This window comes from Dendrobates tinctorius, unplaced genomic scaffold (assembly GCF_039654945.1).
Source record: "Dendrobates tinctorius isolate UK_male_01 unplaced genomic scaffold, ASM3965494v1 ptg000230l, whole genome shotgun sequence".
NCBI lineage: Eukaryota > Metazoa > Chordata > Amphibia > Anura > Dendrobatidae > Dendrobates > Dendrobates tinctorius.
In genome coordinates this window covers 13,837,596-13,853,502 of record NW_027361897.1, presented here as the reverse complement: position 1 = coordinate 13,853,502, position 15,907 = coordinate 13,837,596, and the positions used below count along the sequence as shown (strand labels likewise).

Below are 15,907 nucleotides of genomic sequence, written 5' to 3'. Positions count from 1 at the left end.
CACGTTCATGATCGGGCCAATTTTTACAATTCTGACCACTGTCCCTTTATGAGGTAATAACTCTGGAACGCTTCCATGGATCCCGGTGATTCTGACATTGTTTTCTTTTGACATATTGTACTTCATGCTAGTGGTAAAATTTCATTCATATAACTTGCGTTTATTTGTGAAAAAAACGGAAATTTGGCAAAAATTTGGAAAATTTCGCAATTTTCCAACTTTGAATTTTTATGCCCTTAAATCACGGAGATATAGCAAACAAAAAACTTAAGTAACATTTCCCACATGTTTACTTTACATCAGCACAATTTTGGAACCAAAATTTTTTTTTTGTTAGGAAGTTATAAGGGTTAAAAGTTGACCAGCGATTTCTTATTTTTGCAACACCATTTTATTTTTATGGACCACATCACATTTGAAGCCACTTTCAGGGGTCTATATGATAGAAAATACCCAAAAGTGACACCAATCTAAAAACTGCACCCCTTAAGGTGCTCAAAACCACATTCAAGAAGTTTATTAACCCTTCAGGTGCTTCACAGGAATTTTTTTAATATTTAAAAAAAAATGAACTTAACTTACTCTGTCGCCTAATTGGGGGACACAGAACCGTGGGTGTTATGCTGCTGTCCACTAGGAGGCGACACTATGCATAATCTGAAAAAGATTAACTTTGGCTGCTCCTCTGCAGTATACACCTCTGGACGGCATCAGCCTTCTCCAGTTTTTGCTTAGTGTCGCAAGGAGGCACACCTTTTTTCTTCCGTTTTTTTCCTTTTTTCGTCCGGAAATACAGATGAAGAAAAGTGGGTCTCTAGCGAGACTCCCGGCATGGCTCCCTCCTCGGTCCCCTATTAGGGGTACCCGGTTGAGGTCGAGGTGGCTATTCCCCATGTCGCTCCCTCCCCAGTCCCTCGGGTCCTGGTTCGAGGTCGAGACCCCCCTCCTTCCCCAACCCCTTTAAGGGGTCTGGGTTGAGGTTGAGGCGAGGATGAAGACCCCCTGACGGTGACAGACGCACCCTCCCTAATCTCCCGCAGGGGGCATTAGGTTGAGACGCCTCAGGTAGGGTCGGAGATCAGGCAGCATTCCGCAGCTTCCAGGGACCCCAGGCCGGCTGAGGGATCCTGTTGGGGCCGGGGGAGGGTGCGGACTGGATGGCACAGCAGAGACAGGGCTTTTCTGCGTCCCTGTCTCTGCAACAGCAGCGGCTCCATAGCGCTTCAGGGGCCCCCCATACAGAAACCGCTACCCCCACCGCTATCCAGTCGACCATTCTGGGGGGGGTCTGGTAAAAATCCGCCCCCCCCCCCCCCGGACTACCGCGCCGCTCTGGAGCCCTCCTGGGCATCAGGCCTCTAATTTAGTCCGCGGCTTCGGCCTAGCCGAAGCTGCCTTTTCTCCGCCCCCCGGATGACCAAAATGACACGCTGGAGTGTCATAGAAGGGGCGGATTGAGGCAGAAAGGGCGCGTTTTTACACAGCCCAGCGCGCCCTTTTCAGCTCTCCGCCCCCTCCTCCCTCTCCTCAGAGTCCCGGTGGCCATTTTTTCTGGATGAGATCCAGGAGAGGAGCATCACAGCGGTCTCCGGGGGGCACAGAACTGGGATCTGTCGGCGCTCGTACTCTGATTATTTTACATGTTATTTTTTGATATGTTAGGCACCGCATGCCAGTTTTCTCCTCCTAAAGACACCTCAGGGTGTTACGTTTTTCAGATCTCCAACGTACATTTTCCTTGTAGAAAGGAAAATGTTTAGAATACAATTTGGCCATATACAGTGGGGAAAATAAGTATTTGATACACTGCCGATTTTGCAAGTTTTCCCACGTACAAAGAATGGAGAGGTCTGCAATTTTTAGGTACACTTAACTGTGAGAGACAGAATCTAAAAATGAAAACTAGAAAATCACAAACAGCTGGGTTCTCATTACTCAGCTGAGAATCTATACTTCCTATAAGGCTCTCTGTGGGTTCCCGCTGCGTAGCCACCCCTGTACGATCCCTTATAGCCAGCCTCTGTGCACTATGCCGGGCTCAAGGAAGAGAACCAGGCAGGAATGTTTCTATGCATTCTGCACAGCCTGCAAAGCCACGCTCCCTAGTGGCAGCACGTATCCGCACTGCCGGGACTGCATCCAGAACTCTGGGTCAGAACCCCAGGGAGTCCCTACTGACGCTTCAGTGTCACAGGCCACGCCGGAATGTGCAACTCAGATGTCTCAGTCTATGACACAGTCCATAGACAACCTAACTGCCACATTGCTGCAAGCTCTGCAGAGTCGGGCCCCGGCTATGGACGTTACACAGCAAACGGACAGCTTGTCTCAGGAACATGCTGCTTCCGACTTTCACAGACGTAAGCGGACCCACAGGTCTCGATCACCTGAGTCGCACTATAGCACAAGGTTGTTCCTCTCCAGGGAGAGACAGCGTCATTCCAGGTCTCCTGGGCAGTCCCCTGCCACAGACAGACAGTGCAATTTACCACAGGGATCCCCCACCACAGAAGACCCCCGCCCCAGGTCGCCCTCCAGGGATCACCTTAGCGAGGCACAGGATTCGGAGGGCATCTGTGACTCCGACTCAGATAACGAAACGGACAGGTCCGTGGTACCTTCTCCCCCTAGCAATACAGCGCTAGTTGAGGACATAATTTCTGCCATTCATCGGGTGCTAAAAATTCCAGAGTCGGCCCCGGAAGTCCCAGAACATAGGATTTGCTTCGAAAGTGTTCAGAAACCACCTAAGGTCTTCCCTAATCACCATGAGTTTGAGAAAATACTTACCAAACAGTTTGCGCAGCCTGAGAAAAAATTCGCTAATCGCAAATATTTGGAAGCGAAGTACCCCTTCCCACAGAAAGACACCAAACAATGGACAGATCCACCTGAAGTGGACCCTCCGGTTTCTAGGCTAGCAGCGCAGACTTGACTCTCTCTGCCGGATAGCTCAACCCTCAGGGACGCAGCAGACCGGCAAGTAGAACGCATGGCTCGTTCTATTTTCGAAGCGGCAGGCGCCTCTCTGGGCCCTGCGTTTGCTTCAGTTTGGGCAGCAAGGCCATCCTGGCTTGGGCCAAAAAACTACAGGAGGGTCTTCAGGCTTCAAATCCTGAGCTCTCGGACCAAGCGGTCCAGATAGCAGTGGTAGCAGACTACATGATTCATGCAGCCCTGGATTCCGCCAGAGGTGTAGTGGGAATAGCATCAAACGCCATCACGATCAGACGCATCCTCTGGCTGCGAGAATGGAAAGCGGATGCGGCCTCAAAGAAGTCCCTCACGCGACTTCCGTATTTTACTGGAAGACTTTTCGGCGAAAAGTTGTACACCATGATAGCCAATGCCACTGGGGGTAAGAGTACCTCTCTCCCTCAACTAAAACCGAAACGCACGTTTAAACGAAGAAACCAGACGCGATTCCGATCCTTTCGGAATTCCTCGGGCTGGTCCGTTTCGCGCCCAGTGCAAAACCAAAACCGTAACCGTTCTCCACGCAGGGACAACCCACGGACGCAGTAGTGACCGGACAGGGCTTGGCAGTCGAAAGCAGGCCAAGCGAAACCCAAGGGAGGAAAACCTCAGAACTTCGCTTCATCATGACTCGCGACCTCCGGAAGACACCCCACCAGTAGGCGGCCGACTTTTACTCTTTCAGCAAGTCTGGCTGCCTATTACAGAAGACAGGTGGGTCAGGGAAATAGTGTCTTCCGGATACAAGATAGAGTTCACTTCTGCTCCACTGAACCGGTTCTTCCTTTCTATTCCTCCAACACCACCAGAAAAGGCTCGTGCTTTCCACCAAGCGGTTTCCTCTCTCCTTCAATCAGGAGTTGTGGTGCCGGTTCCCGCGAACGAGAGATTCTGAGGGTTCTACTCAAATTTGTTCGTAGTCCCCAAGAAAGGAGGCGGCGTCCGGCCCATACTGGACCTAAAACAGCTCAACAATTACGTACGGGTCCGTCATTTCCGCATGGAGTCCCTCCGGTCCATCATTGCATCCATGGACCAGGGAGAATACCTCGCCTCCATAGACATACAGGATGCGTATCTCCACATACCAATTGCTCCCGCCCACCAAAGGTTTCTCAGGTTCGCGGTCAACCAAAACCACTACCAGTTTGTCGCCCTTCCGTTCGGACTCGCCACGGCTCCAAGAATGTTCACCAAAGTCTTGGCGGCCACCATGGACGTCCTGCACTCAAGAGGCATTCTAGTCGTCCCGTACCTGGACGACCTCCTCATCCAGTCTCCCACTTTCAAAGACTGCGAGGTCAGTGTCTCAATCACACTAGACACTCTGAGTCGCCTGGGATGGCTAGTCAACCTACAGAAATCGTCGACTATCCCAACTCGGACTCTAACATTCCTGGGAATGGTATTCGACACCGCCAGGGGCCTGGTGCTCCTTCCCAAGGACAAGACACTGGCCATCCGTCTGGGAGTTCGCACACTCCTTCACAGTCCTCCTCGATCTCTCCGGTTTGCCATGAGAGTCCTCGGCCGGATGGCAGCAGCAATAGAGGCAGTGCCATTTGCCCAGTTTCACCTCAGGGTCCTTCAACTAGCCATACTCAGATCTTGGGACAGGAACCCTTTCTCCCTCGACAGGGAGTTCAGGTTGACGTAATCAACCAGGAGGTCCCTGCATTGGTGGCTCAAACCAACCTCGCTTACACGAGGGAAGCCATTCCTCTCAGGACAATGGAAGATCCTGACTACCGATGCAAGCCTGACGGGCTGGGGGGCGGTGCACCTACATCACAGGGCACAGGGCAAGTGGTCACAGAGGGAAGTGACATTGCCCATCAATGTTCAGGAAATCAGGGCCATCCTCTTGGCACTGAGAGCCTTTCATCACTTGCTTGCAGCCTCGCACATACGGATACAGTCGGACAATGCCACGGCTGTGGCATACGTGAACCACCAAGGCGGGACCCGCAGCGCCCAGGCGATGAGAGAAGTGGCTCATATCCTCCGCTGGGCGGAAGACACGAGGTCGGTACTTTCTGCGGTACACATTCCGGGTGTAGAAAACTGGGAAGCCGACTTCCTCAGCAGGCAAGGAATGGACTCGGGGGAGTGGTCTCTCCATCCCGAGATTTTTTACCAGATCTGTCAACACTGGGGAACCCCGGAGGTGGACCTAATGGCATCCCATCTCAATACCAAGGTCCCCAATTTCATGGCCAGGACACACGACCCGCGGTCGCTCGGAGCGGATGCCCTGGTCCAGGACTGGTCCCAGTTTCGACTCCTGTACATTTTTCCACCCCTCCCCCTAATCGCCAGGGTCGTGAGGAAGATCAAGCAAGAGGGAGTTCCGACCATCCTCATCGCGCCAGACTGGCCCAGACGTACATGGTACGCCGACATCGTCCAACTTACAGCAGACGCCCCCTGGCGTCTACCTGACCGTCACGACCTTCTGTCTCAAGGTCCGTTCTTCCACCAGAATTCAGGGGCTCTCAATTTGACGGCATGGCCCTTGAAACCTGGATTCTAACCCAGGCAGGTTTTTCACCGGCAGTCATTGCAACTATGATCAGGGCAAGGAAGCCTGCCTCCGCCAAGCTCTATTATCGTACCTGGAGAGCTTTCTTTTCTTGGTGCGAATCTCATGGACAAGTCCCACTCCCTTATTCCCTCCCGAAGGTACTAGGTTTTCTTCAATTGGGCCTAGATGCCAAGCTATCCTTAAGTTCGCTTAAGAGTCAGGTGTCAGCGCTTTCAGTCCTTTTTCAAAAGCGCATTGCTATTAAACCGCAAGTAAGGACTTTCATCCAGGGAGTTTCCCGATTTGGTTCCTCCCTACAAACGTCCGCTGGATACGTGGGACCTCAATCTGGTCCTGACAGCATTGCAAGCTCCACCCTTCGAACCTCTTAGAGGAGTTCCACTCTCCATTCTGTCTCAGAAAGTGGTTTTTCTAGTGGCGATCACCTCTTTACGCAGAGTGTCGGAATTGTCAGCACTTTCCTGCAGACGGCCTTTCCTAGCCTTTCACCAGGACAAGGTGGTTCTCCGCATGGTACCATCCTTCCTTCCGAAGGTTGTGTCCAACTTTCACCTAAATGAGGAGATTTCACTGCCTTCCCTTTGCCCGGTTCCGGTTCATAGAGTGGAGAAGGCTCTGCATACGCTTGACCTCGTCAGAGCATTGCGGATTTACGTGTCCAGGACTGCACCTTTCCGGAAATCTGATTCCCTCTTCATTCTTCCGGAAGGTAGTCGCAAGGGGTTGCCGGCTTCCAAGGCTACCCTTGCCAGGTGGATCAAGTCCACCATACATGAGGCCTACCGACTTAACAGTTCCCCTCTTCCGGCTGGTATTGCGGCACACTCTACACGGGCAGTAGGGGCCTCCTGGGCCATTCGGCATCAGGCTTCGACACAACAAGTGTGTAAGGCGGCCACTTGGACTAGCCTACACACGTTTACGAAACACTACAGTGTTCATACCCAGTCCTCAGCGGATGCGAGCCTGGGTAGACTGGTTCTGCAGGCGGCAGTACCCCAAGTCTAGGGATCTGTCAACACAATATTCGTCCACTGCTTCCCACCCAGGGACTGCTTTGGGACGTCCCACGGTTCTGTGTCCCCCAATTAGGCGACAGAGTAAAGGAGATTTTTGTGTACTCACCGTAAAATCTCTTTCTCTTAGCCTTTAATTGGGGGACACAGCTCCCACCCTGTTGCCCTTACGGGCCGTTGTTTACTGTTGAGTTCTCATATTGTTCTTTGAGCTCGTACATAGTAGCCTTCTTACAGGCATGGTTGTTATTTGGTTACGTTCCTCCTTATGCTTTGGCACAAAACTGGAGAAGGCTGACGCCGTCCAGGGGTGTATACTGCAGAGGAGGAGCCAAAGTTAATCTTTTTCAGATTATGCATAGTGTCGCCTCCTAGTGGACAGCCGCATAACACCGACGGTTCTGTGTCCTGCAATTAAAGGCTAAGAGAAAGAGATTTTACGGTGAGTACACAAAAATCTCCTTTTTTTTTCACAAAAAAAATACTTCAGGTTCAATTTTTTTTATTTTACCAAGGGTAACAGGAGAAATTGGACTGGAAAAGTTATTGTGCAGTTTGTCCTGAGTACGCTGATACCTGATATGTTGGGGGGAACCACTGTTTCTGCGCATGGCAGAGCTCAGAAGGGAAGGAGCGCCGTTTGACTTTTTCAATGCAAAATTGGCTGGAATTCAGATCGGACGCCATGTGACGTTTGGAGAGCCCCTGATGTACCTAAACAGTGGAAACCCCCCACAAGTGACCCCATTTTGGAAACTAGACCCCCCAAGGAACTTGTCTAGATGTGTGGTGAGAACTTTGAACCCACAAGGGCTTCACAGAAGTTTATAACGTACAGCCGTACAATTAAAAAATCATATTTTTTCCACAAAAATAATCTTTTCACCCCCAATTTTTATTTTCCCAAGGGTAACAGGACCCTAAAAGTTATTGTGCAATTTGTCCTGAGTACGCCGATACCCCATATGTGGGTGTAAATGACTATTTGGGCGCATGGCAGAGCTCAGAAGGGAAGCAGCGCCATTTGACGTTTTTGGCTGGAATTGAGATCGGACACCATGTCGCGATTGGGAATCCCCTGATGTACCAAAACAGTGGAAACCCCCCACAAGTGACCCCATTTTGGAAACTAGACCCCCTAAGGAACTTATCTAGATGTGTGGTGAGCACTTTGAACCCCCCAGTGCTTCACAGAAGTTTATAACGACCGGGCGTGAAAATAAAAAAAATCGTATTTTTTCAACAAACATGATCTTTTAGTCCCCATTTTTTTATTTTCCCAAGGGTAACAGGAGAAATTGGACCCCAAAAGTTGTTGTCCAATTTGTCCCGAGTACGCTGATATCCCATATGTGGGAGAAAACTACTGTATGGGCACACGTCAGGGCTCGGAAGGGAAGTAGTGACGTTTTGAAATGCAGACTTTGATGGAATGGTCTGCGGGTGTCATGTGCGTTTGGAGAGCCCCTAATGTACCTAAACAGTGGAAACTCCCCACAAGTGACCCCATTTTGGAAACTAGACCCCCCACGGAACTTATCTAGATGTGTGGTGAGCACTTTGAACCCCCAAGTGCTTCACAGAAGTTTATAACGCCCGCGCGTGAAAATAAAATCATTTTTTTCCACAAAAATGATATTTTTGCTCCCAATTTTTTATTTTCCTAAGGGTAACAGGAGAAATTGGACCCCAAAAGTTGTTTTGCAATTTGTCCTGAGTAGGCTGATACCCTATATGTGGGGGTAAAACACTGTTTGGGCGCATGGCAGAGCTTGGAAGGGAAGGAGCACCATTTGACTTTTTCAACGCAGAATTGGCTGGAATTGAGATCAGATGCCATGTTGCGTTTTGAGAGCACCTGATGTGCCCAAACAGTGGAAACCCCCAATTCTAACTCCAACCCTAACCCCAACACACCCCTAGCCCTAACCCTAGCCCTAATGGGAAAATGGAAATAAATACATTTTTTTTATTTTATTTTCACTAACTAAGGGGGTGATAACGGGGGGTTTGATTTACTATTGATGGCGGTTTTTATGTTTGGCAGCTGTCGCATGCTAAAAGACGCTTTTTATTGTAAAAATAGTTTTTGCATCACCACATATTGAGCTATAATTTTTCCATATTTTGACCCACCGAGTCATGTGAGGTCTTATTTTTTGCGGGACGAGTTGACGTTTTTATTAGCATAATTTTCGGGCATGTGACATTTTTGATCGCTTTCTATTCTGATTTTTGAGACGCAGAATGAACAAAAACCAGCGTTTCATGAATTTCTTTTGGCGGGGTGTTTACACCGTTCCGCCTGCAGTAAAATTGATAAGGCGGTTTTATTCTTCGGGTCAGTACGGTTACAGCGATACCTCATTTAGGTCGTTTTTTATGTTTTGGCGCTTTTATGCAATGAAAACAATTTTATATAAAAAATTATTTTTGCATCGCTTTATTCTGCGAGCTATAACTTTATTATTTTTTCGCTGATGATGCTGTATGGCTGCTCGTTTTTTGCGGGACAAGATGACGTTTTCAGCGGTACTATGGATATTTTTTTTTTATTTCCAAAAAATGAATTTTTTTTTTATTATTATTTTTACTTTTTTTTTTTTTTTTTTTTTTTTACTTTATTGCATTGTCCCAGGTGGGACGTCACTGTCCTGTGACAGATCACTGTGACAGATCAGCGATCTGTCACAGGCACTGCACAAGGCTTCCTCCTTGCCTGCGCTTTGCAGGCATGAGGAAGCCAGCTCCCTGCAGGGACCCCGAAGGTCCACGTCGCCATCTTGGATCCGGGGACCTGCAGGGATGGAGCCCCCTGCAGCAGCGCTGCACATTGCGCTGCTGTGGGGGGCTCAGGGAAGCACGGAGGGAGCCCCCTCCCTGCCGATGCTTCCCTTTAACCCCCGGTACACCGTGATCGTATTTGATCGCGGTGTGCAAGGGGTTAACGTGTCGGGGGCGGTCCGTGACCACCCCTGACACATTGTACCGGGTGTCAGCTGTGGTCAGCTGACACCCGGCCGCGATCAGCGGCGCTCACCACGTGGGCGCCGCTGATCGCTGTGACGTACTATGCCGTCCCTGGGAATTAAGTCCCAGGGCACATGGACGGGATAGTACGTCACATGACAGAAAGAGGTTAAAGGAAATGTGTGTCCTACAGAAACACTATTTATCTGCAGGTATATGGCAATTAATCTCTGTAGTCTGCTTACTGGAGCAGCGGCTACAGGTAGATGTTATATTTTTCCTGCAGCTGCATGCTTTCAGTCATCTGGGCAGTGCGTTGATAACCTTCTCTGCACGCTGCATAACTGTCAGTCAAATGCTGGGGAGTGTTTACAGTGCACACTGTCTAGCTAGCAGTAACTAACCGCTCCCTAACCAGGGGTAGTCCTGTTTCAATTCAGAATTGTCAAATAAAGTACATGGGCTTTATAACTTAATTTTGATTTCCTCCCTTATTTAATAGCAAAAGAAAGGACACAAAAAAGAAAAGGAAAACAAAGCGAACTTAACAATCCTGGAGCGGTTGAAGCTCACAGAAGATGGAGAGACCTCAATCCCCAGATCCAAACTGCCCCTGAGGAGCCAGAACTGAGCGGCGACGCTCCTCCTGTACATAGTTGTCGGTCTTACCAAGAATATTTTTACATTTTTTTTTTAAACTTTTTCTTGTGTTTTTTGTTTTTATTTCATGACTTTCTTTATTCTTGTTGTGTCCACGTGACCTTTTTATATGTTTATACCTCGCACCTCACCATCCATTGTTGGCAGCTGGAAATACTATTCGGCAATAAACTATTTTCTTTTTTATTTTTATTGTTTAAATAAATGTTACACTTTCCAGATTATTAATTAAAATATCTATTTGTATATTTAAAGATGTCGGTGTGGTGGAATGATAGAAAGTGGGCCTGATATTTTCATACGTGTATGGTTAAAATGAGGTTTGGCGTTAAATAACTTTAAAGGGGTGTTTCCAGCTTGACACCTTTATGATGTATCATGTGCCACATGCTCGATCGGTGGGAGTCATGCATACTGTATGTCCCCATGTAATGAACAGGACAAGCACAATTGCTGATGATTAGAACGTGTTTTGGATGGAAACTTCATTGCAATGTGGAAGGCAGTGGTACTGGAGAACTTTTTTTTTTATATGCTATCTTGCTGCTGTTGCTCCATCTTGAGTATAAAAACTATAGAAAATCTCACTTGGCTATAGAAAGTGATTGGATTTCTTATTAGAAATAACACTGATGCATAAATCTGTTTGAGAGGCAAGGTCTGATTCGTCTATACATGGTAATGCTCACTCTTCCAATTGCTCTACTGATAAACTTGTGTTTGAACAGTGCCGAGAAATGAGAGCTGTCTTCTCTCTCTCACTCCATGGTGTTCACCATCCTGCAGCTCCTGTGTGATTCTGTAGTGGGCACTGTCCCATCTCATTTGTTTAGCGCTATATTAAAGACCCCCAAATGTTTTTTTGTTTTTTTTTAAAATATATAACGCCTACCAAAAATAATCCAAGAAAAGGACAACCGGTGATCTAGTGACGGAGTTATGATTGACCAAGGCTTATTGATAGGGGGACTTGCAGGCTCACCTGTCTGCTCTGCTCCCAGAGAACAAGAGCCACTGTAGCACAAATTGTCAAAACTGCTAATGCTGGTAATGATTGTAAGGGCATACGAGCTGCACCGCTGCTAATCCCTGTGCACCAACTATATTGCAAGCAACAGACCAGCACCATGCACAGATCCACGGTTTTGTGTAGAAAGCTGCCATTTTTTTTCCAATCCTCATCAGGCCCAGTTAGAAAAAGAAATGCAACATTCTGAATCATTAATATGATGTTGAAGGATGGATATTTTTTGCTACTAGTTTTCCCATGTAATTGTGAACTTCTCAGGCGCTTCATTACAGGACATGAGAAGGTGTATGCTGACACCACCAAGAGGCTGAAAACTACTAACTTTGTGTCGTGTAGAAAGCAGCCTGGGATCTGGAGTCCCAGACCGATTTCTACCTATGGTGTTTTTCACAGAGCAAAGACTGATCTGAAGGGGGGCGTGGCTATGTAGCGACGCAGTGAGGATGCGTGTGGCAAGAGCTTCTGCCATCCTGATGACATTTAGCCAGCAGATTCTTACCTCTGCGGCACATTCGCCAGTCCTGGGACCCCTGCAGGAGAGCGGGGTTGGATTCCTTGGTGCCTGCGGCTGTGAAGACCGGGGCGGCCGGCGGGGGCCTGCACGGGGCGGCGGCCATCTTGGAGGCGCGCGCTCTGACTGAGAGTCGCAGTGCCGGGTTCCCATCTCTGCAGCACTGGAGGACGGTGAGCAGATACCCTGAATATTTGTGAGGGGCAAGCGGTGAGTGCCCTGAAAGATTGGGCCCCGTGTCCCCCTCTTTGCTACATCACCTGGCCTGCCAGTGTCATTACTGTAGGGACTTGGATCCCTCCCTCTCTGACTGCTGTCCCTGTGGGGTGCTGGGGATCTCTCCCTGGGCTATAAGGGCCCTTGTCTGCCGTTGGTGCTGGACATTGCCTCCCTATGTGATGTTGTGGGTCTGTGCTGCTCCTGAAACCCTGCAGCCACCATCTGATTATTTTATTCCATTTATAACCTCGATTAAGGGGACTCCGGAGTGCGCTGTCCCTGATATCCGGCTGTGCCCCATTGCTATTAAAATGAGTCGTTCCAAGGGGTCTGGAACAGCGGCTGAAGGAATATGCCAGAGTAGACTATGCTGAAGGCTCAAGATCTCTTAAAAATAATCCTTCAGTCTCAGCGTAAGAACCGCCCCTCTGAGGGTGGGGAGGACAGTGAGCAAGAAGAATTAACCCTTAAGCAGGCGTCTGAACAACTCATGCAGGCTATCTCCTTAATCAGGACGTCTCTGGGAAGATGGAGAACGTGCACACCGAGGTGGGACGCCTCCGACAAGACATGCAAGCCATGAAGGGCTGCATTATGGAGGTGGAAACGCGTGCATCCCAGGTAGAACACACCATTACACCCATGGAAGCCAAACTAACGAAAGTGGCAGGCTCTATGAACGCGTGGAGGCAAAAAGCAGATGACCTGGAGAATAGCATGCGTCGGAATAACATTCGAATTATTGGTCTACCGGAGCGCTCGGAAGGACAACATCCGGAGCAATTCCTAGAAGATTGGCTTAAAACCACTTTGGGAGACGAATTCACCCCAATCTTTGCGGTGGAAAGGGCTCACAGAGTCCCTACTAGGCCTCTACCTCCTGGAGCCCCACCTAGAACTTTTCTGGCGCGTCTCCTCAACTGCAGGGATAGAGACGTGGCTCTGTCTGGCGCGACAAGAGTCCTATCAAGTTCAACAATGCCACGATTTCGATTTTCCCAGACTTCTCTATGGAACTCCAGAAACAACGGGCAGAGTTTACGGAGGTCAAAAGACCTCTACGGGAGAGGAATGTTATGTACTCGATTTACCCGGCCCGGCTCCGGGTGGTCCACGAGGGTTCTGTTTTATTTTTTACAGATCCAGCGGAGGCGGCGGAGTGGCTACGGCTGCAAAGGAATCCTAACGTATCTATGGCTAGTTGGTATTTTTCTATTAATCGACTGATTGGAGCTCTACTTGAAAGCGTCCACGTTACCAACAATACCGGACACTGGGCTCAGTGATGGTATCCCCTTGTTTGCTTTGTGATGGGAGTACATTGCTCTGCTCCCGCGTTGTTGTTTTTTCACTTTGTTTTTTTTCCGTTGTGGTTTTTAGTATTTTTTAGGTAGTAATCGCAGTCGACAACAATTTCTGTCTCTAGGTGATGTCTCTAAATTTTGCCCGGGTAATATTATACATTATATTCAGCGGAGTAAAACATGGGGTCGAAGTTGATATGAATGACATGGAATGTGAGGGGTATAAAAACTCGAAGAAAGATCAAGGTTTTCTCACAGATCAGACATTGTGGCCTTGGTGGAGACATACCTGACTAGGGATACAGCGCGGTGCGTACAGAAGCCTTGGGTACAATGGTCTGTCCATACATTCCACACCAGCTACTCAAGAGGGATCTCACTTTTGGTACATAAAGATGTTAGATGAGAAGCTAGGGAGACTCGGAGGGACCCTGAGGGTCGTTTTATTTTTGTCCATGCATTGATAAACACCAGGAAATATGTAGTCTTTTGTATTTATAATCCTCCTCCGGCTCGCATATCCATTCTGCAGAAGGCAATGAGTTTTGCCCTTAATTACCCAGACGCAGATGTTATTTGTATGGGAGACTTTAACATGGTTATGAACAACTGTCTTGATAAATTGTGGTTGGATGATGGAGCGACTGGGGGGTCCTCTCCACCGACTACAACCCTGTTGTCATTATTCATGGGTGGTGGCGGGTGGTTGGACTTGTGGAGGGTGCGTCATCCTGAGTTAAGGGAATATACCTGTCACTCCTCCACTAAACGCTCTCTATTACACATAGGCTATATATTTGGTTCTAGCGGTCTGGCAATGTGGGTGACTGATATAGAACATGGAAGCAGGGGGATCTCAGACCATAGTCCGGTTATCCTTAAGCTCAAATATGGGCATGTAAACAATGGGATAGCTTGGAAGTTGAATCCTTTCTGGTTAAAATTGATGGGACCCCCGAGACAGAACGATTGGTCAGTTGCATTGTTTCATCGCGTCCCACCCGGAACCTCAAGATATTAATTTATTTTGGGATGCATATCTGAGGGGCTGTTTGTCCTCCACGATCTCTTATATTAAGCGGGTAACCTCGGAGAGGGATGATGAGGTGGAGCAACGACTGGAAAATTCAGAGGCTACATATATCTCTAACCAAACCAGTGGGAACAGGAGTGAGTGGTTGGCTGCCCAGAGGTTATATACTTAGCATGTGGACACTAAATCTAAACGTAAGCTATTCTTTACCTGTCAATTCTATTTTGAATTGGGGAACCAGACAGGCAAGTTCTTGGCCTATCTGGTGCGCCAACATAACACCTCCAACACGATATTATAGATTCGTAGGGCGTATGGTATATTGGTGTCTTCGACTGAGGCGATTCTTGGCTGTTTTCAGGATTACTACAGGTCACTATATGAATCTAAAAGTGACTCTGACACTTTGGGGTGTCTAGACTATTTATCAGATGTATCATTCCCCACATTAGATCCTGAGCAGTGGGCCCTTATGGACGCTGTGTTCACTGCAGAGGAGATAGAAAATGCCATGACAGACATGGCTTCTGGGAAGGCCCTTGGACCTGATGGGTTCCCTATTGAATTATATCGGAAGTACCGGGATATATTGACGCCACTTTTGGTGAAGGTATTTCGGGGAATTTGGGAAGGGAATTCTATGCCTGAGTCCTTTTACGAGGCTAACATCATAGTGCTTAGGAAGGAGGGGAAGGACCCTTTGGAATGTGGATCCTATCGTCCCATTTCGTTAGTGAATTTGGACTATAAAATTTTCAACAAAATTCTAGCTACTAGACTGAATTCAATTCTATTGAAACATACATCCTGATCAAACGGGCTTTATGCCTGGTAAAAGTACTTCCATTAACATCAGACGAGTCCAGTCAATAGTCCAATATAGCTCCCTAATGCCAGACAACAGATGGGCTTTGGCATCGTTGGATGCTGCCAAGGCTTTTGACTCTCTTGAATGGCTTTACCTCTCCTCTCCGCATGCTTGCAAAGGTATGGCTTTGGCAATAAATTTATAACATGGATCAAAGTACTATATATGAAACCTAAGGCCCGTATTATAATAAATAATTCTATATCTGAGTCTTTCGCATTGCATAAGGGAACCCGTCAGGGTTGCCCTCTTTCCCCGGCCCTCTTTGCCCTTGCGATAGAGGCACTAGCAATATGTATAAGGTCCTCCCCTAACATCTGAGGTATAGATATAGCAGGTCGGGTGGATACCATAGGCTTATATGCCGATGACATGGTGATATTCTTGAATGATGTGGAAGAAACTTTGCCACAGGTGATATCCCTTATAGATAGATTCAGTAAATATTCAGGTCTACATATAAATTGGGAGAAGTCTGCCCTGTTATGTTACCCCTTTCCGATGCCCCAGCTGGAGGCTCTCTCCTCGCTACCTACTGTATCTAGTTTTAAGTATTTGGGCATCCACATATCTCACAATAGTACGCTTGATCTACAACTTAATGTCCACCCACTGCTGGAACTAGCTAAAGTTACATTTGCGTCTTGGAGTAGGCTCCCATTGTCTGTGGCCGGACGCATTAACCTGATTAAAATATTACTCCCTAAATTTAGCTACTCGCTTCAGCACAGTGCGGTAGCGGTGCCCAAGTCTTTTTTTTTTGTTAATCTCAATT

General features: G+C 48.0%; 1 protein-coding gene across 1 annotated transcript in view; it reads left to right on the top strand.

The window, feature by feature from the left end:
* KIF11 (kinesin family member 11) overlaps positions 1-10,421 on the top strand; it is a 52,809-nt gene extending 42,388 nt beyond the window's left edge. Inside the window, exon 23 of the mRNA XM_073555859.1 lies at positions 10,010-10,421. Coding sequence (XP_073411960.1) covers positions 10,010-10,138 — 129 coding nt within the window. The 3' untranslated portion in view covers positions 10,139-10,421. The remainder of the gene's footprint in view (positions 1-10,009) is intronic.
* Positions 10,422-15,907: the final 5,486 nt, after the last annotated feature.